This window comes from Oryza brachyantha, chromosome 12 (assembly GCF_000231095.2).
Source record: "Oryza brachyantha chromosome 12, ObraRS2, whole genome shotgun sequence".
NCBI classification, from domain to species: domain Eukaryota; kingdom Viridiplantae; phylum Streptophyta; class Magnoliopsida; order Poales; family Poaceae; genus Oryza; species Oryza brachyantha.
Genome location: NC_023174.2, coordinates 14,652,761 through 14,679,635, shown reverse-complemented (window position 1 = coordinate 14,679,635; position 26,875 = coordinate 14,652,761). Strand labels below are relative to the sequence as shown.

General features: G+C 40.6%; 4 protein-coding genes across 4 annotated transcripts; 2 read left to right on the top strand and 2 right to left on the bottom strand.

Annotated features, from left to right (window-relative positions):
* The first annotated feature begins 701 nt into the window (after positions 1 to 701).
* On the top strand, positions 702 to 4,790 carry LOC102720847 (GDP-Man:Man(3)GlcNAc(2)-PP-Dol alpha-1,2-mannosyltransferase). The gene is made up of 7 exons (XM_006664622.3): positions 702 to 983; positions 1,989 to 2,275; positions 2,819 to 3,005; positions 3,181 to 3,249; positions 3,343 to 3,536; positions 3,622 to 3,731; positions 4,039 to 4,790. Exons 1-7 carry the CDS (start codon positions 702 to 704, stop codon positions 4,281 to 4,283), a joined length of 1,374 nt encoding a protein of 457 aa, XP_006664685.2. The 3' UTR covers positions 4,284 to 4,790.
* A 179-nt stretch (positions 4,791 to 4,969) lies between these two features.
* Positions 4,970 to 7,660, bottom strand: LOC102720572 (ethylene-responsive transcription factor ERN1-like). The gene is made up of 2 exons (XM_040529881.1): positions 7,654 to 7,660; positions 4,970 to 6,464 (listed from the first exon to the last, which is right to left on the bottom strand). The coding sequence occupies exons 1-2, from the start codon at positions 7,658 to 7,660 to the stop codon at positions 5,221 to 5,223; spliced, it is 1,251 nt and encodes a 416-aa protein (XP_040385815.1). The 3' UTR covers positions 4,970 to 5,220.
* Positions 7,661 to 11,915: 4,255 nt separating this feature from the next.
* On the bottom strand, positions 11,916 to 18,293 carry LOC102720294 (CSC1-like protein HYP1). Its single transcript, XM_006664620.3, has 10 exons — positions 17,961 to 18,293; positions 17,674 to 17,829; positions 16,876 to 16,939; positions 16,422 to 16,631; positions 15,524 to 15,712; positions 15,044 to 15,342; positions 14,400 to 14,676; positions 13,765 to 14,037; positions 12,571 to 12,804; positions 11,916 to 12,419 (listed from the first exon to the last, which is right to left on the bottom strand). The coding sequence occupies exons 1-10, from the start codon at positions 18,194 to 18,196 to the stop codon at positions 12,264 to 12,266; spliced, it is 2,094 nt and encodes a 697-aa protein (XP_006664683.3). The 5' UTR covers positions 18,197 to 18,293; the 3' UTR covers positions 11,916 to 12,263.
* Positions 18,294 to 22,960: 4,667 nt separating this feature from the next.
* On the top strand, positions 22,961 to 25,675 carry LOC102720011 (cytochrome P450 81Q32-like). Its single transcript, XM_040529576.1, has 2 exons — positions 22,961 to 23,944; positions 24,836 to 25,675. The coding sequence occupies exons 1-2, from the start codon at positions 22,976 to 22,978 to the stop codon at positions 25,472 to 25,474; spliced, it is 1,608 nt and encodes a 535-aa protein (XP_040385510.1). The 5' UTR covers positions 22,961 to 22,975; the 3' UTR covers positions 25,475 to 25,675.
* Positions 25,676 to 26,875: the final 1,200 nt, after the last annotated feature.

The following is a 26,875-nucleotide window of genomic DNA, read 5'->3' as shown; positions in this document are numbered from 1 at the left end:
GCTGGGCAGTCACAGGTGGAGAAGTCTTTTAATATGTTTAAGAGAATGTTCTCTCGTTTCTTGCTAGTTTTATAACAGTTGCTGAAAAGTTTTAAAAACTGAATGAGATCGTTTTTTAAGATTGGATGGTTCCAACTATATATTTGGTTTGAGGGATAAAATAAATCATGTTCTTTGTTTGGTATTAGAGATGGGAGAATGATGAGATGGTCGGCACTAACGGGTAAGTAAAGTTTTTCGATGAGCGAAGGAGACAATGGCGGCAACTAGTGCTCTCCCTCGATCTACTCGCTCCTCATTCTCTCTCTTCTCCTCCCTCTCCGCCCCTTTCCAACGACCGGCCCAACGCTAGGGCGCGGCCAATCGGTGCGGCCCAGCGGATGCAGGGCGGCAGCCCGTATGGAGGCTCATGACGTATAAGTAGTAAAGATAAAGATTTGATACATATGTTTTAATTTACAATGGTATACCATTTTCTAGTATTTCTCTTTAGCTAAATCAGCTCAGTGTCACTATTACCATTAACATAGTTTATTGAGTTGAATTAGATCCGATCTTGGGTTACCTGTGGGCCGACCCATATCCAACCATACAAGTAAGCCCATTCTTCGGTCACATAGGCCCATAAGTAGGGTGGGTTCATGGGCCGAGAAAGTCACCCAAAAACCCAAAGCCCGACGAGAGCGCGTCGCGTCGCGTCCATGGCTTTCCTCGCCGGCCTCGCCGCCCTGCTCTCCGCGCTCCTCGCCGCCGCCCTCCGCCGGTGGCGCCCCGCGCCGGCGCCCGCCGCGGGGTTCTTCCACCCGTACACCAACGACGGGGGCGGCGGGGAGCGCGTGCTCTGGTGCGCGGTGCGCGCCGTGCAGGAGCTCTGCCCGGGCCTCCCCTGCGCCGTCTTCACCGGCGACGCCGACGCCTCGCCCGACGGCCTCGCCGCCCGCGCGCTCGACCGCTTCGGTGTCCGCCTCCTCCGCCCGCCGCAGGTGCGGTTTCCTCCAAACGCCCCCCCCCCCCCAACCGATCGGGCCTGCAAAAAGATGCGCTCTTTTTTTTTCTTTGTGAAAACTGGATCTTCGAGGCAGTTGATTAGTCGTTTCTTGTAGTAAATGATTAGTCTGGTTTAGTTCGTTTCAGTTCAGGGTTTAAATTGAGTAGGATCTGACTGGTTACTGGTTTGAGGAATTGCTTTATCGGGGCTTTGCTTGCATCAGAGCACTTGAGGAATCTTGCATTCTTGCTGTTTACTAGCTTTCAAAAACGTGGTCTTGGAGCATCATGTTCCCTTGTCTGGAAAGAAAGAATGGCATTACGCAATATGTTTGATTTTGTTGAAATTAGATGTAGCTGGTAGCTATATGCTAACACTGGTATTAAGGTAAGGGGCATTGTCTTCCTAGTCAGAATCCTGGGTGGTTTGTAAGCTAAACACACTGTAAGCCGGCTGAAAGTGATGATGAGGTTTATTTAAAAAGGTCATTTTGTTTGTCTTTCACCATATTTGGATATTCAATTTGAGTACTGAGTTGTATAGGTTTAATAAGGCATTTTCTGGGGTTTCTTCAAGCATAAACGGAGTGCACTTCACCTTTAATATAACTCCCTTAAATGAGATGAGTGGATAATAGCATTTTTACTTGATATGAACACATATGCGTGCTTGCTAATTTTATTTGGAATATACTCCCTTTGTCCCAAAATATATCTACCTTTATAATTTTTTTTGGAGGGATTAAGGAATAGGATGAAATTAAATGGGATGATTGTGATTGGTTGAGATGAGAAGGTAGATAGAGAAATCAAATGGGAGATGGTTGTGATCTATTGAGATGAGGGAGTAGTTGGAGAAGTAGCTATATTTTGGGACATATTTTGAATGCAAAATGTAGCTATATTTTGGGATGCAGGGAGTAATAAATGTTTCAAATTTTACTAGTTAGACATAATGGCACTAGCATATACCAATAAAAATATCCGTGCTTTGTTTTCAGGTTGTTCACTTGAACAGGAGAAAGTGGGTTGAAGCAAGCACATATCCTCACTTCACAATGATTGGGCAAAGTCTTGGCTCAGTTTATCTTGCATGGGAAGCTCTTAGTAAATTCACCCCACAGTTTTATTTTGATACAAGTGGCTATGCTTTTACATATCCACTGGCTCGGTTATTTGGCTGTAAGGTCATCTGCTACACTCATTATCCAACAATTAGTTCTGACATGGTTGAACGTGTTAAGCAACGCAGTTCTATGTACAATAACAACTCTCGCATTGCTGGAAGGTATGCACTTCACTGAGTAACTCTAATTTCTTCTTATTGGAACACCGACATGTTTAATTCATGGTTGCATTCTTGTTTCTTAGGGATCAGAATCATACAAGTTCTAGTCATCCCCTTTTTTTAATTTCTTTATCTGTCATTTAAGTTTTTAACATATGAATTGTTGAGTCCTCTCTTGTTAGATATATCAGGATAAACATGATCATGTATTAACAGATTATAGATTTATGGAAACTTCTTATTCTATACCTAACCATCAGTTCTGATTTCTTGATCTATCATTTAAGTTTTTAACATATGAAGTGTTGAGTCCTCTCTTGTTAGATATATCAGGATAAACATGATCATGTATTCACAGATTATAGATTTATGCAAACTTCTCATTTTATACCTAACCATCGGTTAACTCAACTTTATCGGGGCAACCTAAAAAGTGCTTTTGTATACCATGTTCTCTCTTCTTTGTGCCTTGCATATGATCTATTAATATTATTTACAGCGGTCTTAGCTTTCAAAAATAATCACATATTCTTTTGGATTTAGCATATGGTTGTCTCGGTGCAAAATCCTCTACTATAGCGCATTCAGTTGGTTCTATGGTCTGGTTGGTTCATGCACACATCTTGTGATGGTAAATTCGTCATGGACAAGATCCCATATTGAAAACATTTGGAGGATACCAGAGCGTACTAGGAGGGTATATCCTCCATGTGATACTTCTGCCCTGCAGGTACATCCAGACTCTAGCCATCTATATATCTATTTCAATCCTAATTAGCTCTATCTCATGGCCGTTTGGATACTAAGAAAGCAAGAAATTGATTTAAATTACTCCTGTATTCTTTTTTAATCAAATGGAGTCGATTATTTTGGTACTCATCAGACACACATGTTGCATAAAACAGATGCTTCCACTGGAAAGACCAACAACACCTCCTATTCTTATATCAGTTGCACAGTTTCGGCCAGAAAAGGTAAGCCAACTGACCATTGGATCACATTCTTTGCACAAGATTGTACTCTTCACTCACTCCAGAGTAAGAATGTGCACCCATTTGTTCTCCCAGGCCCATGGACTTCAGCTTGAGGCATTTGCAATTGCTCTTGATAAGCTAGGTCCAGGTTTTCCCAAGCCAAAGCTTCAATTTGCTGGAAGTTGTCGGAATAAAGAGGATCTGGAAAGATTACAAAAGCTTAAAGACAGATCCACTGAACTACACATAGATGAGCTTGTGGAGTTCCACAAGGATATCTCTTACAGGTATTGCGGTCAACCTAGCACTAATAAATTCTCACCATGCAAGTTGTTTTAGTAATCTTACAGGATATTCATATGGATATATCAGGGACTTGGTACAGCTTCTAGGTGGTGCTGTTGCTGGGCTCCATTCAATGACAGATGAGCATTTTGGAATAAGTGTTGTTGAATACATGGCTGCTGGTGCTATTCCAATTGGTAAGTACCTGTCAGATTGCCCTATCCATCTTGTCAGTTCATGACACTTCGTTTTCGTCAAGGCTGCTCAGAATGATCTGTTTTTTCAGCAATTATTTTAATAAATCCAAAATATGAGTGCATTTCATATTGCAATTTCTTGGGGCATAAATACCAAGGACATGATAAATTTCAAGCCATGAAGCAAATGCCACTAAACATATATAAGTAGAAGTTGAATTTTCTGAGGTCACCAACCAAGATGCCTGGGTCATAAGTTGTATCATTGATGTCTACACCAAACCATAACTTTCCATACTTTCTGCAGCCCATAAATCAGCAGGACCAATGATGGACATTGTGCTAGATGAGGATAGCCACCAGACAGGTTTTCTAGCCTCTGAGAAGGAAGAATATGCGGAGGCAATTGTCAAGGTCTTGAGAATGCCGGAGGCAGAGAGGCAAGAAATGGCAGCAGTGGCACGAAAACGCGCCCAAAGGTTTTCTGAGCAGAGGTTCCATGAAGATTTCACAGATGCAGTTCGCCCAATTTTGACATCGACAAGATCTTGACAAGCCAAGGAGTTTCCTCTGGACTCTATGAGACAGTAAAAAGTTTCACATGATATAGTACTATAGAAGTGAGTAGTGACTATGAGGCTAACTGACCAAGTACTGGACCTTGCAAGCAGCATTCCAGCATCTGTTGAAGTGTTGCGTTTTTGTTTTTGAGTTGCCTTATTCCGGATTACTTAGGTATTGTGTGTGTCATGTACTGTTGTACAGATAACAAACCAGAGATGATAGATTGGTGACTTCGTTTGGCATTGTCTATCGTTTGGATTCGCTTTGTAAGTGTTCCATTCCAGTTTCTTATGACTTGGGTTCTTTAAATGTTTTCTTTTCTCCTTCAAAATGAAGGAGTGTGCTATACTTTGGGCTTCTAAATTGATCAGAAATCTCACCTAAGTTGTACTGGTTAGCTCTTCTCATGTAGTCATATGCACTCAAGGTGTCATGAATACAAAGAATATCACAGTTGTACTCCCTCCGTTCAGAAATTTGTTTAGCAAATATGAAGATTATGTCAAAAGATTCCCTTTTAGTAACTTAGTGGTTTTTTTTGAATTTCCAATGGATTAGATTTCCTTTGCAAGCACTTGGTTAGCTTAGCAATCATTGAAATGATCAGTATCCATGGAAATCAGTGCCAAAATGCTTATATGGTGGCACAACATTTGAATTCTAGAAAGCTTGCATTTTGAAATGAAGGCAGTATTGTATTTCACATCTGATGACCCAACATAAAAACTATTTCAATCTATGACTATGATCAGAGGATATCTGAACTTTTATTTTTGGTGTAGAAGAAAACAAATGGGTAAGGTAAGCAAAGCAAGGGTAATGGCCAGTGTTTGCCATCATCAACCATGCATGTCACCAAGGAATTAATTCCACAACCTAAGTAAGGTGCTAATATATCATCAAACATTGGAGCCTCCAAACCAAGCTATGCCATGTGGCAGATCGGAGCCAAGTCCAGCGAGCTCCACATCAGCACGTCGCCGTCGCCGCCGCTCGCCGCCTCCGACGCGCCGCCTGAGCTGTCGTCTTGACCTGCCTTGCCATCCTCTGCTGCTGCTGCTGCTGATGCTTCTATGGCAGGAGATCGAGATGGTTCTTGCTGCTGCTGCTGCTGCGCCGCCGCTTCTTGCTGCTTCTTCCGGCAAGCCTCCCTCAGGCCGGAGAGCTGCTCCCGCGCGGCGCCGGCACGGATCCTGAGGCACTCGGACACGCCGCTGAGCGCGTAGAGCGACGCCGAGATCTTCCTCTCGTAGTCCATCTGCCTCATGGCGTCGTGCACGGCCGTCGCCGGCTCGCCGTCGGCCTCCACCGCGCCGCCGAGCTCCGCGGCGACCACGTCGAACGGCGAGCACAGCACGCCCACCTCGCCTAGCCCCGCTGTCGTCGACGCGTCCGGCGCGTCCATGAACTGGAAGTCCAGCTCATCCTCCTCTTCTACCTCCTCGCCGTCGTCGTCGTCGTCCAGTTCCTGCGAGCTGTTGCCGGATTGCTCGTTGCTGCACTCGTCGCTCAGGAAGTCGTCGACGTGGAAGCTGTACTCCTCGCCGTGGCCATGGACAAACACTTCCTGACACGACAACGGCAACGGCGACGGCGACGGCCTCTGCCTCTGCTGCTGCTGGTGCACCACCAAATCATCTTCCCGCGGCGCCCCGGCGGCGGCGCCGGCGCTGACGAGCTGCTGGTTGCGAGCCTTGAGCCGAAGCAGGAGCAGGTTGGTGACCTTGGACGGCAGCGCCGGCGCCACCGGCGCCGGCTCCGGTGGCGGGACAGCGACAACGGCCGCCGCCGCCGCCGCCGGAGGCGGCGAGGGGCGCGGCCAGAAGTTGGTGCGCGTGTTGGCGCCGCGGAGGAGGCACGCCGCCTCGTCGTAGGCACGCGCGGCCTCCTCGGCGGTGTCGAAGGTGCCGAGCCACACGCGGATCTTCTGGATGGTGTCCTTGATCTCCGCCACCCACCGCCCCGACGGCCGCTGCCGCACGCCGACGAACCGCTTCCTCCCCCTCGGCGGCTGCGGCGCCGCGGCCACCGTCATGCCCGCCACCGCCACCGACGGGTCGGGAGCGACGGCGTCTATGTCCTCGGTGGCCTTGCGCTTCCTCTCTATGGACGGAGACGCCCTCGCCATGGACGGAGCCATCGATCGAGCTCGCTCGGCGCGTGACTGAGCTTGGAGGTGGGTAGCAATGGCGATGGAGGAGTATATATACGGTTGGAGATGGAGAAGATGTGACCATTATGCTAATTATATTTGTGTATTGGTATATTAATTATTTCGCTCACTAGTAGCTATGGTCGACGTTGAACAAGATTTGATTAAACTTTTAAACATTTGATCAGTATTAGAGTGAATTTACAAATTCTAATGAGTCTTTATATTACAATGGTAATTTTGGAGACAAAATATATGTATGTTCTTTTTTATTATTTTTAAATTGAGCATTTAGAAATTACTGATGATGAGAATTTTAACGGTTTGGCTTAATCTTATCTTAATCGTCAAATATTTATGATTAGGGTAAGTGTTTTTTTTAAAATTTTTTTTGTGGCTATAACGATGGCACTTCAATTAACATCTTAAGATGCATTGATAAAATTATAACATTTCCAATGACAAATCTATTATTGAAATTGTTGTAAAACAACTATTAGTAATTCCTTACGTACTAGTGGTAAGAAGGTTGAAGGCACGAAATTTGGAAACTTAATTATAAAGAACAGAGTTACTACCTCCATTTCATAAAGTGAGATGTTTGATTTTTTTTGTCGTAACGTTTGACCATTCGTCTTATTTAAAAATTTAGTATGAATATAAAAAATGACAAGCTGTGCTTAAAGTTCTTTTGATAATAAAGTAAGTCACAAGCAAAATAAATGATATTTCTATAATTTTTTGAATAAGACAAATGATCAAACATTGGAAGCAAAAAAGTCAAACATCTTACATTATGAAACAGAGGGAGTAGTATCATTATTAGACCTTATTGTTGAGCATTTATGTATAATATAATATATTGTTTTGGAAATCGTTGTATGTTATATACAATCTATTGTGCTTATGTTGTTGTTGATGATGATGGATTGATAAGGTTTAAATTTAGTACTGTTTGGATTGTGGAGGGGGACAAGGTAATCTAGTGAGAGAGATTGGATATTTAGTTAATTCAATTGATGATGTTGCTTAGCTAAGGATATGAGTGTAAGGATGTATAGGCCTAGTCATTGACAGGTGGACATGACATTGAGATTGCAGTAGTGCAGACATTGTTACCTCACTTGTATTATGCTAAGACTTTTATGGCTTTCATGCATTGTTTATAGTTAGGCAAGAGAGCAGGATCAATTTGTGGCAGCTCACCCTCCATGTTCCCCATTTGTAATCAGCACAAATTTCTCTCATTTTTCAAGATAACTGTTGGCAAGGTCATATCATACCAGAGAAACATGATTTTTAATCTAGATCACTATGTGTTGGTTATATGTTATTTAGATTTCATGATATAGCGATGGTGGCACCGTTTGTAGGAGCATAGTAATAATAGCACTAGAATGGATTATAATGCATTCATTCTAAAATATAAGAGATTTTGCTTGTTTGTAATGGTTTTCTATAGGACTCTTATATCACCCTTCTTCGTACACATTTTATAAGTCACGGGGGAAAATTTTCGCCTTATTCTAATAATTGCCTTGTGATTGTGAATACTCTCCATGTACATAATGATCGGCCAGTGTTTGTGGTTTTCTTTTGCGATTTTCTCTTGCAAGGGCATTTCCACGTCAGAAATTTTCCTTTTTATTATTGATTATTATCATCATGTTGAAATCTAACATACAAATTGGAACCACTACACCAAACTATTCATGAATTCTAAAGACTAAGAAATTGGTAGATGTAATATGGTAAACGATAATTACACTCGTGTATAAGCTATAGGTTATACAAATAGGATGCACATACTCGACACATGGACCAACAAAAAACTGCAAATAAATGCTAGTCCAAGGCACACATTAAAAAATTATACATTGTCTATGGTATAAATCAATTTCTCAGATTAATTTGGTGGTCGTCATTTTCATGGAAATAAGACAAGGAACAAATGGTAACAAAAAACACATGAAAATGACCTTGCCCAGTTCATACTTACATTTGCCTTTGACTAGGTCCAGGACATCCAGATATCACCTTTTGGCGATTAGCTCATGTCTTACTTGCTAATTCAAGAGCCTTTTTAGAGTGATGCAAGCTTGGGTTATATTATATTTGGTGAATTATGGGCTTGAATTGATCAACTATAGCTAGTAGTATGTTGTCATTGTACATTCTGTGCAACTTGCACCATTTTATTAGTAGCAATGCAGTTTGATGCACACAACTTGGATTATAACGTCCAAAGACAACCAAAAGGCTAGGGAAGTTAGTCATCCAGCCTAGTTTTGTTAATGCAGATCGTAACTAGGGAAAAGGAAAAGCTCGTAGTTCGTTAGCTCGCTCGACTTGTGACAAACTCAGCTCGGCTCGGCTCAACTCGGCTCGTTTCATTTTTCTAATGAGCCGAGCTAGCATTTTAGCTCGTTAGAGATAACGAGCCAGCTCGAGCTGGCTCGTGAGCTGCTCACGAGCCTAACAAGCTAGACCAAAGATACAAGATTTACCTGTGTTCATTGATTTTACCTTGGAATACATGTGTTTAGTACTTTATAGGTTCACCATGTGATTTGTTGATTCAAACTTTAATATTTAAATATAATTTCATATAATTTGCATGTTTGAAATAAAAATTTGCTTGTATAACCTATTAAAAATTATTTAGGTTAACTTTTTATGCATGGCTCACGAGCCTAACGAGCCAGCTCGAGCTTTATAACGAGCCGAGCCGAGCTGGTTTTTAGCTCGTTACGATAACGAGCCGAGCCGAGCTGGCTCGTTATCCAGCCCTAATTGTAACTAAGGTCAAGCATAGCATGAGAGCAATTATCAAAGATCTAATTAGCAAGTGATATCATAATTATGAAAGATTCAAATAGCACAGATCATTTGATCACCAAAGGTGATGAAAGGCAACCGTGGTTAATCAGTCCATTTTCCACCTATGACCTAGATGAGGGCTCAAATTTCAGTTAAAAACTCCACCATAATTATATTTATCACTTTAAAATTCATGAAACAAATTCGCTCAATTCTCCTTGTAATTTTTTTTAAAAAAATCTAATTTGGTTTGTTCTTTTGGTCTTACGGATTATGGATAACCATGATCTTTTAAAGCTCCTAAATGATGTGATTTTCCGCAACAACTTACAATATACAAATTTCTTTGGATACCTTTTCAAACAAATTTTTTAGTTTTGTAATAGTTAAATCATTCATTAATACCCTCAAAATCTCAAATACAATAACAAAATCAGATAATACATCGTCTATATATATTCAGAGAACCAAAAGAACTTATCCTCTAACTAGTACGGTATGCACGACCAAGTTACATCTTATACAAATACTCACATATTAACAAAATGCGCATCTGCCAAACCAATATATATTATGTTTCTGCGACGAGTGATAAACCAAAAGGGTTGAAATCTTTGTGCTTCTATGCTTTTCTTACTTACTTTACCCCAGAGTAATCAGATTGGCTTCAATACAATTGTTTTCCTGCTATCTCTGTGTTTGTCATGGACGACGATGACGGTGCATCCAATGAACCTTTACACGCCTTTTCTTCAGCCAATGATTGTAACTTTTCTCACTTCTTCTAATAAGAAAAGAAAGCATGCAAACTAAAGGACTCGGCAGAATGTACCGTTTATATTCTTCCATATGCGCTACTACCTGCGTCTGTTCTGGGTATGTTATTTTATACTCCCTCCGTTTCATAACGTAAAATGTTTGACTTTTTACTTGCAATGTTTAACCATTTATATTACAAAAAATTATGAAAATATCATTTATTTTGCTTATGATTTACTTTATTATCAAAAGAACTTTAAACACAACTTATCATTTTTTATATTTATACTAAATTTTTAATAAGACAAATGGTCAAATGTTGCAACCAACAAAAGTCAAACATCTTAAATTATGAAACGGATGTAATCTTAAATTATGAAACAGATGTAGTATGACTTTTCTAATTGTGTATTTGTAAAAAAAAAAATATAACTACATGATTTTTTTCATAGAAAATATACTAACTTCATTCTTTGCATATCAAATATTATCTCTGTTTCACTTTATAATATGTTTTATCCTTATCTAGCTTCACTTAAACAAGTAGTTATATGATATAGGTTATATCATGTGCTCTCAGGTATCACAGATTTGTATAGTCCACGAAAAAAAAAAAGGTTAATTTCATATACATTCTTCAGTCACTTAACTCTTCCTTTCCACGGTTGCAAAGCAAACAGGACGTGCTGATATTGCTGCTATTGACTGCTTGACCCAGCCTGTCATCATGCATCTCCTTCAGTCTCTTGGTCAAGTCTAATCTAGCTAATGGTCTTTACACAAGGTGTATGACAGGGTCAAGGCTGCAATCAGTTGTAAATTAGAGTTCTATGGGTCTTGGCTGAGGACATGTAGATTAGAAAAGGACCTCTAATATTATACTAATACCCTGTATTTCCTATAGACATCATTATGGTCACATCACAATGCCTTTTCATGCTTTGTGACCAAGAATCCAGCAGATGTCCAACAAATTGCAAGACACAAATGACAATAGACTTTAGGACAAAGCAAAATGATTAAACTACTAACAGGGATACCAAATTGATATGAACATGATCCTCATCTGTCCAGGCAACTTGCCTGTAGGAAAATATCATCAGCATCATAACATATTTCTACATGAGATTTCCTTTGAACAAGGAAGACAAATGGCACAAGAAGGTTGGTATGGCCTACCCTTTTATTTAAGGCCTATGGATTGAATTGCATGGAATTCTACTTGCCACATTAGGATTGATCAGCATCCAGTAATGTAGTACTACAACAGACAACAGGGGAGCCAAATGGAACGATGATCACATAATCTTTGTTAATACTTAAGCCCCCGTATAAGGAATTAAGGAGTACTAATAACAGGCTTGCTTAAGACAGATTACCACAGCACCATCTCTGTTTTCTCTCCAAGTGGCAGGCAATCGGATAACCATTTCCTTTTCATGCAAGCCAAGTAATAGAACAATCAATTAGGAATACGTCAATGTTGCTGCTCTCATGTATGTGCTCAATCTGACTGAAGCAAATCTTTGTTGGAGTAGCATTTTGAGAAATGAGAATAGTACACAAATAAGGGTGGCAAGACATTTTCAAAGCTAGAGTGACTGTAGAGTATGAACTTGTCAAATGATCTCAACATATAATTAATTGGGTTACAGCAAAATATAAGAGGCAGGCTAAACAACTGATGTTGTGTTCAAAACGGTTTGCAATCTTCTGTATGTAGAAAAACTCAATTTTGACGTCAATTTTTATATGATAATAGTCTTAAAGAGGTCAAAAAAGGGACGTATAACTCAGCTGATAATAAAGCATGGGTACAACTGTACAAGTATCACTCCAAGTGCCAAATAATCTCATCACTGCATAAGTTGAAGCAAAACATCCACGTACACAAAAATAAATTTTAGATAAAGCAAGCTTTTATTGATCTCAGATGATTAGGTGATACAATCACTCAAAGAAAGAAGATAATTGACATCTCTACAAGTACAAACCCATACAAGTTTGCATTGCCGGCACTACTTCATTAAGGAGCAATGCATTATTCATCTCTAAGCAATGAGCACAAATTAAGATGTACAAATCAAACCCGCGCAACAACAATACAGTCAGGTCTTGGAACTTTACAAGTGTAACATCACAAGAAAGCACAAAATGTACTGTTTCATATCTGATTATCGGCGTCAAACCAAAATTACGCCGTTTAGAGTCAGGATGAAGATATTACTTATCTGGATCTAAGCAGGAGACAATAGAGGTGCAGTACGATCATCTGAATTTGTGGATAGTTGGATGGGTTTCATTGCTGGGTCATTGTATGCAGTTACAAGGTTGCTGAAGAATTCTGCCATTTCTGGTTTACTCTGTTCTTCTCTGTCTTTCTTTATCAATGACTGCAGACACAATAGGTAGAATGTGGAGTCACATTATATGAATCAAAGAGATAGCTAAATAACCAGAAGGAAAGATCATTTGTGTTGATAAAAAGTTGCACAAAGAGTATTGCATTGCCGCTCTAACAAAATAGAAAACACAAAGTAGTACCTCAGTAGAATATGCTTCGAAGATCGGTAAAAATCTATTCCGGCAGTATTCATTGAACAGAAGGGTTAGCACTGGAAGAGGTACCAGCAAACTTGATGCTAGAGGAAGTTTCTTCAATCCAAATACTCCAATTGCAATTATATGCATCAGCACCAGAGAAAATATTGTTCCATTATGCACAATTGGCCAGAATCTTCCACCAGTGTCATACTTGGGTGAATATACATTAAAAAGCTGCATTTGTACTTTGTAATGTTAATTGCACATGGATAAACTAAGTCGTTACAAAGTTAAACACGTGCAAAATTGCAGTAAGTCCAAAAGAGTGAATTAAAGGTACCTGAAGTATGTACTATGATGCATGTAGAGTTAACCAGTAGTATTCTATCAACTACTCTAGCAAAATATCACTTTACTTGTCATGGTTCTCAGGTCTAGGAAATTCATCCAGTAAAACAATCCACTTATAGAATGCATCGCATTGATTTGGCATTTTTTCCTCATTACAAATAATATATTGTTTAGTATTTGCAGGACCAGCATAAACAGAACACACAATGTTTACAACAGCTATTATATTTTTTTGAGGTTATTACAACAGCTATTATACATGGCATGAGTGTTGCTAACACATGAAAGAGTATGGAAGTTCTCAAAATTCTTAAAAGAACATATAAAAGGGAGCGTTTGTTCTATTATATCTCACCAAGATTACAAAATCAAACTCAAATCTTATTTGCAAGAAATGAAAAGGAGAGATACTTGTGGGGAAGTATTTTTTACTGTTTACCAGGCATGCATTATGTAGAGAAATCCTCATAATAAACACTTGAACTGTTACTTAAGGCACAGTTTTACGAAATTCCTTTCCTAATTACTAAGATCATCTTTCAGGAACAACCTACAATTATGTGCTAAACGTTCTCAGAAAAAGGTTTTGATAATTGGACTCATGCAATCAAGATGCCATCCATACCCCATGGTGTAAGTTAATTTTAAATATTAGATCTGCAAAACCAAATTCAGTAAATTATTATGCAAATGTCAAACAAATTGTTGGGCTGCTATCCAAATTTTGAACAGGTTTAGGTACCAATTTCTGTCCAAATTCCATCCAAGTATATCACAGCACAAAAACTCAATGAGTAGAACAGAATTAAATAAAGATGATAAAATGGACTGCAATGTTCTCACCTGATTACGATATATAAAGTATCCAAGGCAGAAGTATACCAGTACAAATGGGAGAATAAGTGGAGATACAATGAAGTATGTGAGCCCAAGAAGTCCAAACAGGAGAACCCGAGGAATTTCACTATGGTAATGCATTGATGGAGGTTTCGATTCATCCCTCTTGCAACATTTTGCACAGCTACCCCACAAATGGTATAAAAGGGCAGCAGTTTGAGTAAGTTCTGATGCTAGACTTGTCCAAGATGTTACAACATATGTAATAAAGAAAGAGGCCTGCAGAGAAAACGTAAGGCAAGGGCAGCTTAGCAATGCACAGTTGAGGTAAAGATGTATACCATACTAGATTGTTAGGACAGCAGTTCACATTGAAAAACAGAGTTTTTTTAACTCACTAAGCTAATAAAACGGTTGCTAAGATTGTTAACATATGAATAATAAATCTATCAATGTATGCATATCATGCCCATAAGAAAGAAAACCGTCAATGCCATATGAAGCTTAGAAGGCAGAACTGGTTCCCAAAACTTATTATAACGTTTTTGCAGAAGACTTCAAAAGTTGGGACCAAGATTTTCATGGGCATATTATTCCTATCATGATTCATGAAGGCTATTAATGATAAACACATGCTGTACCTGTGCTGGTACAAGAACTGCAAGCCTTGAAGGAATTTCCTTTGGATCAAGGAATATCTCGAGTTGACCGAGTACTGAGCCAGTAAGAACATTTGCGAAGAACACACTCCATATTGTAAACCGAAGCATTTTGTTGCAAGCACTTCTTTCTATCCCACTCACAGAGATGAACCCTTGCATAATTGAAAATGTCTTCATTATTGAGGGCACGTAGGAGGAAAGAAAGTGAAGAATGACACTGGGAAGATATCCTGTAACCAATTGACTGACAACAGCTCTGCAATAACCAAATAAATTTAAACTTGGTTAGTCATGCCATCACATCGTGTGATACATTAGATAAAGTAAAACCAACAAGGTTAAACTGGTAAACATTAGTATCACAAACTAAGCATCCAAACAAATGCATGATTAATATGATCTGAGAAATTTTCCTTTTTTTTAGATAATGAAAGTTTCATTGAACTCGATCAATTTTATCAAGGTGATACAACTGTTCTGAGAACACTTCCAGCCTCTGCATAGCTAAGATGCACACAGCCACACGCCATAAAGGAAAAAAACTAATAATGACAGAAAATTTCCTTTTTGAAGTAACAAAACACAGAATTTGGTGAAAAATAAATAGATGGAATAAAACTAACATTTTCAGTATGTTCTTCAGGAAAGGCAGCCATGTCTCTAGTTGTTCCAAATAGGTGAGTCCTTGAACAAATGCCGAAACTAGGAGAAAGACGAGTATCAGGAGAACAGAAGCTACAAAGACTACAAACTTGGATATCCATCTTTCCATGAAGGATGTAGAAAAGAAAGGCCAGTAAACGTCATGAGGATCAGGAGCATGCTCAGTCTGCCACTCAGTAGGGTTGTCTGATTGTCTAATGTAAATAGCATTTGCAGCACCATATCGAGATCTGAATGACACAAAAGCGGCAGGAACTTCCTGAAGAGATGTAAAGAAATGAGAACAGATGATAGAATAATGAAACGCTTATGTATGCATTTTCTGACTGATGAGTCCCAGAACCAAAAACATCTCCATCACAGGATAAAAATTAGTTAATAGATTGGGAGATATCAGTACATCATGGTTGAGCAACAATAAAAAAAGTAGAAATATGCACCTGTCTGCTCCTAGTAGCATCTGATTGTTCCATTCTGACATTTTCTTCTATGTCCTCCAGCCTTTTCTGATACTTTCCAACCAGATCATTTCCACCAAATATTCCAAGAAATCTTCTTGGAGGATCTACGGAACGACGCCGTACAGACTTTAAGTTGGCAAGCTTTGTACATATATTCTCAGCGTCATTCTGAATAAAAATGGAATCAACTATAAAAATGGAATTGGAGGTTACATTAAGCAAATTAAAATGAAGACACTGTGAAATCATAATGTAGAGATGGAATTGTTACGTTTTTCAGGTTGTGAACAAAACATGTTACTTTACCATTACTTCAGATACATATAGGTTAAACGGAACTGGTTGCATGGTAAGAAAATAAATTATGTTGAAAGGTGAAATAAGATGATTTAAATGAGGATCACAACTTATGTGTATATTCTTCCCTTGACCCTTGACATGTCGACACAGAAACATATGAAATAATTTATGAATTTCTTTATAAAACAATGGAAGAGAAGGATTTTGTGACTTCACATGTAACCTAACATCTATTTTCAGTATGATAATAAGATGTATGTCAGACTACAAACATACAGTTCAGGTGCCATGTTCCCAAAAGAAAAATAGCAACCTCCAATATGCTGAGTTACAAGAAAACAAGGAAAGGACTAATAAGTTGAGTCAAAAGGTACTGATTATAACTGGAACAGAATGCAAGCTTTACACAACTAACACTATTATTTATTTTCAAGACGACAACATGTACATAATATGCAAAAGGCAATCCATAGTCAACCCCATGTAGTATTTTTTTTAGAACCATGGATGAAATATAGGAATATAGTATATTAAGCACACTGAAGCAACACAAAGTAGCGAAACAATTGAATCTTACAAGAAGGCGGCGGAGTTTGCCAGTTTGATGAACAATAGTGTGTGACATGTAGGTAGATGGATGATACTCTTTGAAGAACTTATCAACAGAATCACTCACAGAGCCACCATTGGTTACAGGGATAGCTCGAACTAGAACTGTGAAATGCTGAGGTAGTGGTTTTGATGTCATAAAATATTCGAGCCTCTTGCCAGAAATATATTTGTATTCCTGCAAAGAGCTAACATGAACCATTGTGTACGAACAGATGTGAAATAGTAGAGCGATAGGGAACTTGAAATAAAAGAATGTGATAGATGCATGTCAGATTTGACACATGCATTAGTATGGTAACTGAAATATCAAATAAGTTCAATTGATACTCTAGTAGGTAATGAGTTCAACTGAAATATCAAATGGAAAGTTCAATTAATTGAAAAATGGTAACCAAGAGGAAGAAAGTTTAATTACTTACATAATAAAGGAGGTAGCATGTAATTCCAGTTATGATGTACGCAGCAGAAAAGTGGAGCCACAATCTGTTCACCAAATTACCACCGGTAATGAGTAAGTTATGCATTTCTAGCCCAATGATGAAGATAATTGACACTACAGGTATCAACTTATACTCTAGCAAGACAGTGGCATAAGCATGGAGTTAAGCATGCAGGACATATGTTTGAAACTATTGGATCTTGAATGATCGATATGAAAACCGAACACTACCAAAAGGCTTTTTTTTAAACAAAAATGAGATACTTGCAACATATTTTCTCAATCCATAGTTACAACTTACAATCTTACTACTATAAGATAGCGCCAAATAGCTAAGTTAGTGAATCTCTGTTTTTCTCATCCAAATAGGCCTTTGCCCCTTTGAAACAAGGAAAACACAAACTAAAACATGAATAAGGAACCATGGAGATTCAAATCATACATTATAAACATATGAGTGGCTAGGGGCTAGGGGGTAGGGAAAGGGGAAAGAAAATCAAAATTTCACCAAATTGAGAATCCTAAGCTAAAAATGAGCTGTAAAGCGAATTCTGAACATCTCAATAGCAACACTCAACCTCATAAATATAAACAGCACACTAGAACCCAAGAGAATCATCCGCCTGATACCAAGCTGAGGATTTGAATGAACTCTATGAGGCAGGTAATTAACTAATTAACCAATTATACCCGCTTGAAGCACTAATCACACAAAACCCTCTAAAACCCCACTAAATTGGCACCGAAATCAGGCATCAGGAGGTCAAGAATCGCTCACTTGTTGGAGCCATCCTGCACGTTGGAGACGCTGAAGAGATCGACGGACTTATTCGGCAGATCGGAGAAGTCAATCTGCCGCAGCTGGTCCCCGAGGAAGTTCACCGGCATCAGCACTCCGACCCCCAGCACCGCGGCCGCCGCGAACACCCTAATGCTGCACCCGCCAAACCCCTCGTCAATCTCCATCTCCGCCTCGTCCACAAGAGCACAAGGCGAAGCCCAAAAAAAAAAAAAAACACGAGCGCGAAGACGACGACGACGCGGGGGAGGAGGAGGAGTTGGGACCTGAAGACGAAGATGCGGACGAAGACGACGCCGTCGAGGCCCGCGGCGGCGTGGACGTCGTCCTCGGTGCGGCGCCACGCGGCGGGCAGCCACGGCTCGAGCGGCGCGTACGGCCTGCGCGGGGAGTACACGCCGACGTACGGCGGGCGGCGGCGGAGCAGCGCGTACGCCGCGGCGAGGAGCACCGTCAGCCCCAGGTTGATCCCCACCGACGTCGCGAGCGCCGACACGATCATCCTCCCGCCCGCCTCCCGCTCCTCCCCACGAACCTTCCCGAACCTTCCAGAACCCGCCGCGCGAGTGGGCCCCACCGGCCAGCGGCACACCAGCTAACCCACCGAGAGAGAGAGTACTACTACTCCACTTTAGCGCCGCTACACTTCTAGTATAAAGAAGAGGAGGCGGTTATCCGTGGGACCCACTGTCAGTGTGTGAGGTGGGGCCCACGGGTGACGCACTGTCGGCGTGAACCCATCCGGAAGTGGGCACACGTGGCCCAAAAGCGCTGACGTGGTGCGGTGGCGGGAAGCAACGTGTGCGGCTCTCGAGGCGTTAGAATACGTATTTCCCTGGGGGAGGCAAGGTGGGGGAATACATACAACTAATCTTTTAAATTTACGCTGATATTTATAAGTTAAATTTTAATTTTAATCTTAAATTTTAGAGTTTTTTTTTTCATTTTTTAAAAAAATGTATTTTTACATTAACTTTTGGATTACTAAGAATAAATATATAATCACCTCCTCTATTGCGATTTTTGCATCGAGGGGTGCACCCGTCAGAGAGTCAACTGCTCAACGAACCTGTTTAGACTTTTGGTAGATCAGCAAACGTGACATGCGTGGTTTTGTTGTTACACGGATTACTAGAAGAAACTACGGCGGTAGTAGCAGTAGCATTCTTTTCCTTCTTTTTACTACAACATGCGTATTATTTTATTGATCAACAGGAACTTGGTTTTCATAGCCAAATATTACTGCAATAAACCATGTCTATTTGCTTCTGTTTAGTTAATTTTAAATTTTTAATCATAAATATATAGTTAATTTTAAAGAGTTTTTTTTGCCGTGGTCTAATTTTTAAGACTGAAAAATTAAATTTTAGCTTACAAATATAAACGAAAAGACAAGAGTATAACAGAGAAACTAATGTCTCCGTCAAATTAAACCACAAAGATATTAGTACTCTATTCGCCTTCATTTACTTGTTACCGTTGAGTATTACTCATTAATAACAATTACATGATTAGTGAGAATTATACCATTGTATATTTATACGTCATATATTATAAATATAATATATTTTTTGATATACATAATATTTTTCAAAAAGACAAATAGTCAAATGTTCACAAATGGATAGTAACTGGTGTTAATTATTGGTGTTAATTATTTGAGACCGGAGGGAGTATTATTCTAAGATGGACACTGTAGAGGAGTAACTTTCAGCTCTTCTTATATATCTTTCTTTGCTACCTTTACCTTATTCTACATCGTCGTGTACCACCACTAGTTAGGTTGGATCCGGTTTCTCTACACTAATGTGACCGTTTTCGGGTGAGGGTTAGTTATTCGACACGGAAAACATAATAACATAATAACATATTAGTACATGCCTAATTAATTATCATAAAATATATTACTATGGTTTTTAAGTAATTTTTCTATAGTAAAAAGATACACCGTTTAACAATTTAGGAAGTGTGTGTGTGAAAAATGAGCAAATCTAGATTAGTAGGAGGGAGAAAGAACGCGGCCTGTGTAGGATAACTGTTCATGTGAAGATAACTACGAATAAATGTTATTAACAGTATTAAAATACGCAATCCATCGATAATAAGATATCTTAAATTCACAGTATTTAATTTGTAGCTCTCATCTGCAGTAGGATCTCGTTCCAATTAGACCTAACTATGAATGCGAAAAAAAGGAAGAGAAGATAGAAGATATACGAAATGGCATTGCTTTTCGCACATATACTTAGGTTGCTTAGCTTGACAATATACACGTTGTTTAGCGGCAAATACCTTAGACAGATTAGCACCGTTGACGTGCGTTGCTCTGGTAACATGCAGGGATTAATTATTACTACTAGCTAGCTAGAAATTACTGCGTTTCAGGTCAATTAATTAATTGTTATTTACCACCATGTTAGGCATTTGTTTATGTAAAACAAGATCAGAGATCTGGGTTGTAGCCAAGACAATGGCCAAAGAATTAATTAATTAACTTTGGTCAGTTGTGCTGAGGCAGCCCAACATCTTTTAAAAGGACATGTTTGGTCATGATTTCAGGGAGGCATTCATCTTAAATTACGTCCATGCTCGTGCTTATACTTATAAACTAAAATTTAAAACTTAAAACTTAGTCTTGATTTTATAATTTTTTCATCATAGTTTATTTTATGATAACTATTTTTAAATTACTAAGAACACACGTACATATACAAAAGTAATTACTCATAATTATTTTTTGCTTACTAATAAGCCCTACGGATAAGCAAAATGATGCGACGTTTTTTTTTTCAAGTGTTCATCCTTGAGGAGCAGAGAATTATTAGGGTTAAACAGTTAGAGCCAGCTAGGCATTCATGCACACTTGATTCTGTTGTCCAATTGGACGGTCGGATCTGAGTCAAGCTGAGACCAAAAGTCCATCTCTGGGCAGCGGGCAATGTAGCAACATATGGCCAGCTGTTTCAAGGTTCCCCGTACACCGATCGAGGACAATTTTGCATTGGAGTAAATTTCACAGAGTATGCACCAAATTTCACAAATCACACGATTTTTTTATGTGGTAAGTAACCACAGATTATATGGCCATATAGTTTGATAAAACCACACTTTTAATTTAATTAATATGAGTTAAAAAATGTACGCGTAAAATTATATTAGATTTGTAGCTTCTTTGACACATCATACATAAAAGTTGCAGCCGCTTAACATTGATCATCTTATTTTGTTAAAGTTAGGCCGCGTTGGGCAGCAAGATATGATAACTTACCCCTCTCGTTTTTCGCGCGCACGCTTCCCGAACTGCTAAAGGATGTATTTTTTGTAAAACTTTTCTATAGTAAATTTGCTTTAAAAAATCACATTAGTCTATTTCATATTTTTTTAATAATTAATTAATTATATACTAATCTATTGTTACGTTTTTTCGTATCAGATAAGTTAACTTATCTATCTTCTTAACAAACGCAGCCTTAGATCAGTTAATAGCCTGATCTAATGGAACTATTTTTACCACGATACCAGGGTTAGAGGGATAGGGTTAGAGGGATGCATATCCTCTGCAGTATTGACGTGTGAGCCTTGGTACTGCACGCTCTCAATTCGGGTCAGAGAGGGTAGCACTCTTCATCGGGTGGGGCCCTGCATGGACAATGCCACGTCGGCATGTACACGTCACTCGCCGACTGATCACGATCAGCTAGATGGATCCGAATCAGACACAGCTGGTGCCTGCGTGCACGCACGCATCGCAACACACGGAGTGTTCTAAAAGCGGCTAAGCGCTAACCATTCATTAATGTATGCATCTCGATCTCTTGAAAGAAACGTGCGAGATGGAAAACGTGTGGTACTTATATGTGCTAACCCTAGTGTCAGCATTTCCCACGTGCACGATCGATCGAAATGCATGCATTCCTGGATATATAATGCAGGGATCATCGCGTCCATTTCTTGCTTGCAATCATCAATTTTGTTTGGAATTTCTAGCTAAAGTACTCCCTTCGTATTTTTTTATATAACGCCGTTGACTTCATATTTTTTTATATAACGTCGTTAACTTTTAGGTCTATATTTGATCATTCGTCTTATTAAAAAAATTATATAATTATTAATTATTTTATTATAATATGATTTATTATTATAGTAACTTTAAGTATGCATTATAATTTTGCATATTTGGATATAAATTTTGAATAAGACGAATGGTCAAACGTAATCCTAAAAGTCAACGGCGTTATATAAAAAAAATATGAAGGGAAAATATCTTATCCTGGCTATGTTTAGAATTTATAGATATAGAGGATGTAAGATGGATATGCAGTTATAGATGTGAACCATATCCATTAGCTTAAAACGAAAAGTTATCCTTCATTATTATTATTTTTTAAGAATCTTTCGTAGAAATATAACCACTATCTCAGAACACTATAAGTTGTATACACACAACTATTAGTAGTTCTTTCTTTTCTCTAAAGTTTCGAGATTGCTAAGTCCTTGTGTCGAATTTTGTGGGCCCTTATTTGCCCATTTTTTTAAGGAGATAATTGGATTATGCCATAACAAATTCACCATAATAAAAATATTGTTAATATTCACCTATTTTAAACCATACTATTATAATTTCATTGGTAATCGATATATGTCACTATTTATTCTTTTGGTGTATTTTCTAAAATTATTGAACCAACTTATCTCTCACTTTTCGTTCATATATCCCCTACTCTCTATCTTAGTCTCTCTGGTTCAACTTCTCCACCAATAAGATTTGGGTGAAAGTTAATTTATAGTTCAGTTATTCTCTAATAGGAGGTCCCTTCGTTGCGGTGTCTAATGAATAGGAAAATGTCTGGTATTTACACCTTATAGTTCAGTTACTCTCTAATTGAAGGTCCCTTCGTTGCGGTGTCTAATGAATGGGCAAATGCCTGGTATTTACACCTTATAGTTCAGTTACTCTCCAATTGGAGGTCCCTTCGTTCCGGTGTCTAATAAATGGGCAAATGTCTGTTATTTACACCTTATAGTTCAGTTACTCTTTAATTGAAGGTCTCTTCGTTCCGGTGTCTAATAAATGGGCAAATGTCTGATATTTACAACTCAGCTATCCTCCAATTTATGTTCGATTTAATCACTTACGATGACGTAATTAAAATTCATTCGGCACAATAATCGACCGCTGATTTAGGAGATCAAACAAGATTCTATAGCATCTTTGACACCACATCAAAGGCCAACAGAACCCTACTACATAAACACAAGCCATATTGAGATTGAGCCCCGCATGCAGATTGCCATCATTCACTTGGCCATGGAGATCTCACAAGCTCTGGCCTTGGCCTCTCTCCTCCTCTTCACATGGCTGCTCTTCCATTTGCTCTCCTACCAAGCTCCTCCCAAGAACGCCAATGGCCGAGCCCGCCGGCGCATCCCGAGCCCGCCGGCCCTCCCCGTCATCGGCCACCTCCACCTCCTCCAGAAGCCGCTGCACCGCTCCCTCGCCGCGCTGGTGGCGCGCTACGGCGACGGCTCCGGGCTCCTGCTCCTTCGGTTCGGCGCCAGGCCGGTGGTGTTCGTCTCGTCCCGGGCCGTCGCCGAGGAGTGCTTCACGGCGCACGACGCCGCGCTCGCCGACCGCCCGGGGCTCGCGTCGCAGCGGCTGCTCACCGACGGCTGCCCCACCATCGCCACCGCCCGGTACGGCCCGCGGTGGCGCCACCTCCGCCGCGTCGCCACCGTCCACGCCCTCTGCGCGCGCCGCCTCGCCGCCACCTCCCCCGCGCGCGACGCCGAGGCGCGCGCCATGGCGGGCAGCCTCTGGCGCCGCAGCTCGTCGTCGTCGGCGTCGGCGGTCGTCGTCAGCGTGAAGTCGGCGGCGTACGACTTCGTGGCCAACGTGATCATGTCCATGGTCGCCGGCAAGCGCATGGCGGACGACGACGTGCTCCGGTTCAAGGCGCTGACCGAGGCGGCGCTCGCGGCGGCGGGGGCGGCCAACCGGCAGGACTTCCTCCCGTTCCTCCGGGTGCTCGACCTCGGGAGAGTCAACCGGAGGCTCGCCGGCATCGCCAAGGAGCGCCACGACTTCGGCCAGCGCATCATCGACGAGTACAGACGCCGCCACCTCGCCACCGCCACCACCACCTCCCCGTCGCCGCCGCCGCCGCCTAGGACAGTCGTCGGCGACCTGCTCCGGCAGCAGGAGAGCTCGCCGGAGTCGTACTCCGACGACGTCATCCGCACCGTCTGCTTGGTAAGCGATCGATCCCAACTCTCGCATGCGAACTCCCATGAAATCGCGTTCGTCACGTCACGCGGTGGTTGCACCGATCGCCGCTTAAATGATTTGTCCGTAGTTCAGATTCAGACATGGTGATTAATTTGGGGGCACGTTGTGGGAGCCGTCGATTTTTAATCCGACGGCGCAAAAGTTGTCGCGCGTGCATCCATCTCATCACCGCGAAATGAGGCCGATGTGTACTGCACTGCCGAATTGAGCTGATTAAATTAGTGGCAATAATTTAGTTTTTTTATAATTAATAATTAATCAATGTGACCATATCTGTACAAGTTTGAAAACACGTTAGTTCTTCTGTGTACGGTAGTATCTATTAAAATGCCATTGATTTTTTTCGTCCTATGTTTGATCATCCGTCCTATTTAGAAACTTATATAATTATTATTTATTTTGTTGTGATTGAATATATCAGTAAGTATGTTTTAATTATAGCTTAGATTTACATATTTGAACAGATTTCTTAAATAAGATACATGATCGAAAGTATGACAAAATTTTGACGGAATCATCTATTAAAATACAGAAAATGCACGGTACTGGTGTTAGTTTATAGTATATAACAGAAAGCAAAGTTATCGTGCAGGACATTAGTCGTCAGTGATGATGCAGCACACTAGCCTTAATGTCAACAATCTGATGTGTAGTACACACTTCAGCATTGATTGATTAATTTAATGTTTGTGGTAATGATCTTTCACTCTGACGTCACCTTTAACAAATATTTGAGCCATGCTAATGTCCCACTATACTTCTATTTTACTATGGAATGCTGAAAAACTTTGAAATTTGTCGCCAGCTGCCTGTCAATATGCAAATTTTAATCTTCTCCAACACGTGCGCATGCAGAGCTTGCTACAAGCCGGAACGGACACGTCAGCAAGCACGATCGAGTGGGCGATGGCCCTCCTCCTCAACAACCCGGAGGCGCTCAGGAAAGCGACGGCCGAGATCGACTCCGCCGTCGGCGACTCCCGCCTGGTCCAGGAGTCCGACCTCGCCGGCGGCCGCCTCCCCTACCTCCGGTGCGTCGTCGCGGAGACGCTCCGGCTGTACCCGCTCGCCCCGCACCTCGTCCCGCACGAGGCGTCGCGAGACTGCGCCGTCGCCGCCGCCGCCGGCCACGTCGTCGTCCCGCGGGGGGCGATGGTGCTGGTGGACGTGTACTCTATGCAACGAGACCCTCGTGTGTGGGAGGAACCGGAGGAGTTCATCCCGGAGAGGTTCATGGGCTGCGGAGACGACGCCGCGCGGTGGAGGATGATGTCCTTCGGGATGGGGCGGCGGAAGTGCCCCGGCGAAGGGCTCGCCGTCCGGACCGTGGGGGTGGCGCTGGGGGCCATGATCCAGTGCTTCCGGTGGGAGCGGGTGGGGAAGGAGGAGGTGGACATGAGCGAGGGGTCCGGGCTGACCATGCCCATGGCCGTGCCTCTCACGGCCGTGTGCCTGCCGCGCGTGGAGATGATGCCTCTGCTCAAAAGTCTCTAGGGCTCCTTTTTTTCTTGAAAATGTTACAGTATATGACTTAGTTTGTCATGCCAAATAATCATTTTGTATAATCGTTTCGACCTAACAGTTAACTATATGGTTAGCACTTCTCTCCTCAGTCCTAACTGTTCCCTCCATTTTTGAAAAAAGAAAAGCAATTTCTATGTACAGTGTCTATGTTCGTAGACAGAAATTGATCTATTTACGGAGTAAAAGATTCACGGTACCACATACGCCGCTATTTTAGATAATAATAATAATAATAATAATAATAATAATAATAATAAGCACAAGGGCATGTGCAAGATTACTAAGATTGTCTATAAGGCCTCACTTGATGCCTCAGATAATTTTGGGCCAAAAACTCCTCCTTTTGGCCCAGCATATAAATGCAACCAGGCTTCACTTTTAATTTCAGCACTCTTCTAAGGGCATGGTATGTGCTAACCTTTTGTATTTATGCGCGTTGGTTTCTTTCGTTTAAGAGCAGGTACAATAACATTATAAGCTGACTGTAAACATATTTTAGTAAGATAAGATATTAGAGAAAAGAGCAGTGGACTATAGATTTGATTTGTAGTCAGCTGCAGCACTGACTCTCCAAGACGTAGTGTGTGTATGACAGTGGGATATAGTAGTATATGTTTTTTAGATAACTATTGTATGAATTGGCTATTAGATTGGCTATATATAAATTAGAATTACTAGTTGGCTATACTATTGAACTTGCTCTAATAAGCCAGATTTTCTTGTTTTACGCTTGTACATTTTCCAAACTACTAAGCGATTTTTTTCAAAAATTTTCTATAGAAAAGTTGTTTTAAAAACCATATAATCTATTTTATAATTTTTTATAACTAACATTATTAATCATGTACTAATATATTACTATATTTTCTACACCAGATAACCTACCTAAATCCGAACATGGCCTTAGGCCCGAATCCTTCTATTTCTTCAGCAGGCCTAAATTACTTGGTCATGCCTTTGTGTTCTCCTGTCCAAAAAGAGGGAGAGAGAAAAGAGTAGTTGAAATGTTAAAGCAACGAATATACCCTTGTTTTTTTTATCAAAAACGATATGAATTATGAAATCTGAGCGAGTGATACCTCACGTACCTTTACACCTTTTTATGCCTGACAACACCCCCCCCCCCCTCCCTGACATTTGTAGAACATCAAAACTAATATTATAAGAATTTTAGAGAAATTGTTTCTACGTAATCCAATCAATTTGATGGCATGCTCCAATGGAACCCTTAGCCTGTTGAATTTTATACATTTTGCAAAGACTAGCACTACGTTTTCGCTTATTCTTGTACTTATAAGACAAAACTTAAATTTAGAATTAATTTATGTTTCCCACCTAATTTATGTAAACTTTGCTTTTAGATTGCTAAGA

What these genes read in the sequence shown, in the direction of transcription:
- LOC102720011 (XM_040529576.1), top strand. Translation starts at nt 22,976, where the DNA reads ATGCAGATTGCCATCATTCACTTGGCCATGGAGATCTCACAAGCTCTG. An exon ending in TCATCCGCACCGTCTGCTTG is followed by an intron (nt 23,945 to 24,835) that starts GTAAGCGATCGA and finishes GTGCGCATGCAG; the next exon opens with AGCTTGCTACAAGCCGGAAC.
- LOC102720847 (XM_006664622.3), top strand. Translation starts at nt 702, where the DNA reads ATGGCTTTCCTCGCCGGCCTCGCCGCCCTGCTCTCCGCGCTCCTCGCC. An exon ending in GTGATACTTCTGCCCTGCAG is followed by an intron (nt 3,006 to 3,180) that starts GTACATCCAGAC and finishes TGCATAAAACAG; the next exon opens with ATGCTTCCACTGGAAAGACC. An exon ending in TGCTGGTGCTATTCCAATTG is followed by an intron (nt 3,732 to 4,038) that starts GTAAGTACCTGT and finishes TACTTTCTGCAG; the next exon opens with CCCATAAATCAGCAGGACCA.
- LOC102720294 (XM_006664620.3), bottom strand. Translation starts at nt 18,196, where the DNA reads ATGATCGTGTCGGCGCTCGCGACGTCGGTGGGGATCAACCTGGGGCTG. An exon ending in CATGCTACCTCCTTTATTAT is followed by an intron (nt 16,632 to 16,875) that starts GTAAGTAATTAA and finishes AGCTCTTTGCAG; the next exon opens with GAATACAAATATATTTCTGG. An exon ending in ATGCTACTAGGAGCAGACAG is followed by an intron (nt 15,343 to 15,523) that starts GTGCATATTTCT and finishes ACATCTCTTCAG; the next exon opens with GAAGTTCCTGCCGCTTTTGT.